This window comes from Geospiza fortis, unplaced genomic scaffold, assembly GCF_000277835.1.
Source record: "Geospiza fortis unplaced genomic scaffold, GeoFor_1.0 scaffold1124, whole genome shotgun sequence".
Taxonomy (NCBI): Eukaryota; Metazoa; Chordata; class Aves; order Passeriformes; family Thraupidae; genus Geospiza; species Geospiza fortis.
The window spans coordinates 10455-13790 of NW_005055036.1; the positions used below are offsets into that span (position 1 = coordinate 10455).

General features: G+C 50.0%; 1 protein-coding gene across 1 annotated transcript in view; it reads right to left on the reverse strand.

Annotated features, from left to right (window-relative positions):
• Window positions 1-1783: 1783 nt before the first annotated feature.
• The window catches only part of LOC102044608 (olfactory receptor 14C36-like), a 7904-nt gene continuing 6351 nt past the window's right edge, over window positions 1784-3336 (reverse strand). The window contains exon 2 of the mRNA XM_014311554.2: window positions 1784-1840. Within this exon, the coding sequence (XP_014167029.2) occupies window positions 1784-1840 (57 nt within the window). The remainder of the gene's footprint in view (window positions 1841-3336) is intronic.

The window sequence follows — 3336 nt, forward strand, 5'->3', positions numbered from 1 at the left end:
AGGGGAAGCAGAGGCAGGAGTGACTTCTACAGCTTTTTGACTAGGCAAAGCAGACTCCGAGCTGCTTTCGGCTGTTCTTGCTTGCACAATTTCAAAACTAGTAGCTACTGTATTACAAAGCCTCTTCAAACTATCATCTCTCGTGTCTACACGGCTTCCACCCTCCCCTGCACATAACTCATGAAATCTCACATTTCCGGAATGCAACGAAAATTCCGAACGCTTTTCCCAACATTGCAGGGGTTCATTTTCATGGAGGAATGGGCGGAAGCCTATTGTCAGCCACAGGGACACAGGGAAACTCGGAAGAAACAGGGGATGCGACCCAAACAGAAAGCTGTTCTAGTTCCCAGTTTCCGGGGAACATGAGGCTGTCAACACTGTCTGGAGAAACACCAGACGCACCAGAAGGGAAGGAACACCGAACAGAACCTGAAATTCTCACAGAAGAGGACGCTGGCTCAGTATCACTTGGATTTAAAGGGTCTGAACAAGATGTTTTGTTTTGTTGCTCGGAATAGTCTCTGTTACAATCATTTTGTTTGAAACACTCTAATAGAGCTCGAGAGACAGGCATTAGTCTGGCTACAGTCTCTTCCTTTTTGAGAGAGAACAGATTATAAATTTTCCAGTTTATTTGATCTCAAAAATCAAAGGTAAAAGCAAACTGCCAGTCTATATTTTGAGTGTTCACTTTTACCCAGACTAATAAGTCTTTCAGTTCAGTTTTTGAGATATCTGAACATCCTTTATCCTGTAAAATTTTCTCAAGCCGGTAAAAAACGTCCTATTCTGTTTTAGATACATGATTTCCCATGGTGTCGCTCAGGAGCCCCTAGAAAAAGGTTACTTACAAGGACATCAGGTGCAGATGACGAAGGGGATGATATATTTCTCTTTTTTAACAACCTGGGCCTCCGGCGCCCGAATTTGCCACAATCTTCTTTTTTATTCTAGTCTAACGTTATACTCCTCACAGAGGGATCACCATATGACGCCGGCAGTTTATATACAGACGTGAACAGGACGGGGGCTGCTAGGAGAGCGTCTTGAGCTGTTTATTTTTCAGCATCAGTCTCACTACATGATTATTATAATGGAGCAATGTGAACAGCTCGCTGTCCAGAAAGCTGGCCAAAAAACTTCATGTTACAACATAGCATAAACCCTTCTTAGCCAATTACACAAAGCAAAAGCATATTGACAGTAATTCTATCCAATCACCATAAGCAAACGTAGCTTTGGTTAAAACAATGCTTGCTCATTTTCGAATACAATGCCCATTTATAAGAGACAATGCACAGAGCCCTATTCATAAGCTTAACCTTGCTAGATAAACTTTTTGCAACTTAGAAAGCCTATACAAGCACTAATACACAGCTTTTATTGTTCTATTCACCCATATCTTTTCTACAGTTTAAATAATTTTTTCTGCGGCTTTAGCACTGTTCACAATTCTGCTGTATCTGAGGCCTGTCTCTTACAACCTTCCTAAAACCCTCTGATTTTATAGATTCCCACACTGGGGGAGCAGTCTCACCACTCCTGGCTCAGTCCTGTTGGAGGTTCATGCCACATCCTCATGCTGTCTTGTGCTTTGCTGTAATCATTTGGGAGACCCAAACTGCCCAAATTGGCCAGGATCAGTCAGCAGCATGGACAGAAATTAAAGCCTTGATGCAAACGTCCTCTTGACATGGTGGGCTCATGGCCAATGGCTGAGTAATGTGGGTCTGCCCCTGTGGAGCAGCCAGACCCCCTTTGGTCAGCACCTTATGTTCTTTCATCCCGGGAGCAGAATCAGGAGCTGAGACAGGACATGGAAGCCAAGTTTTTGGAGATCCAAACAGACTATGAGAAACTCAGCTTTGCTTCAAAGAGCATCCAAAAGGACTCTCAACAAAAGCAGAAAGATATCACAGCGTGTGGCTGAAACCCCTTTTGGGTCAGAGCATCCCCCAAGATGACTCCAGGCAGGGATCACAAGGAATCTCCTACTGCCCTCCTCACAGCACTGTGCTGGTCCCAAGTACCTTTCCTCGAGGTTTTTGGGCAGGGGGAGAGGGGTGTGCTCCTACATCCTGGGGTGTGCCCCAACCTTGCTGTGGTGTCATGGGTTCCTTTCTGTGCTGGAAGATGCTGTTCCAGTCTCTGGAGAAGCTGCAGAAGGAGAAAGCAGATCAGCAGGACATGATGGCTGCAATGGACATGGTACAGTCTAAGGGGCCTCTGTGCCAGCCCAGGGCTTCCCAGGCAGGGTGACAAATGCCCCTTGTCCCTTGGGGGCTGGGTGGCAGAAATTGTCCCCTTGGGAGGGGGAATTTCCTGAGCTCATGGGGTCCCTCAAGTTCACATGGTGGGATCAAGCTCACCAGGGTGATGGGGCAAATGGGGCCACAGCAGCCTGAAAGGGGCATGATGGCCTGGAGGAAGCACTCCTCCCTCTGCCCCTCACACACTGGCCCTGCCTGGCATTCCTCATCCCTTTCCCCACCGCTCTCCTGCCCTTCCCCTCTGCTAGAAGGCGGACAAAGCTGCCTTGGACAGCAAAGTCGATTGCAGCCAGTTTGAAGAGGACATGGAGGAGCTGGATGAGAGGATGCACAGTTGCAGAGCCAGATTTCAGGCCAGGAGCAGCACTGGAACAATACGCAGCAGCAGTTCAGCGATGCAATTGAAGACAAGGTGAGGGGTAGGTACCTCGTCCCCACCATGAGGAACTGGCACCTTTGGGACTTGACGGCCTGAGGCAGCATCCCTCTGAGGATCCCCCTCCAGGCTTTTCCCTGGAGAGCTCCATGTCACATCCTGGAGCTGCTGGCTGAGGCTGTGCACCTGTTCACAGCTGGATCGCCTGGAGCTGAGAACTTTCCGTAAACACCTGGAGGACTCCTGGAACAGGAACCTGGAGGAACTGGAGAATAGGCTGTTGCGTGAAAATGCTGCTGGGTATAAGAAGTGAGTGCCATGGAGATTCTGATGCCTTTGGGGACAGCGATGGCCAGGGCTGTCACACACCATGCCCCAGAGCTGGGTTGTGCCCTGCCCTCCTGGCCATGCACACGGGGGGACTCTGGTGCCAGAGAGGGGCTGAAAGTGCTGCAGGGGCTGCTTGGGATGGTGGCATGGGTGCCTGTGCCCTTCACCTGGCATCAGCCAGCACCTTGGGCATGGGGAAAAACAGGCTCAACAGCCCACAGCTGTTACCCTGTGCAGTGACCTGCCCAGCACCTGGCTGCTGCAGAGAGCTGCTGCCTGTGTGCTGCAGGGCTGTGGCCCCAGGAGCTCAGCCAGCCCTCTTCCCTCGCCCTCCTTAGGCAGCTGCCAGGCCCTTTC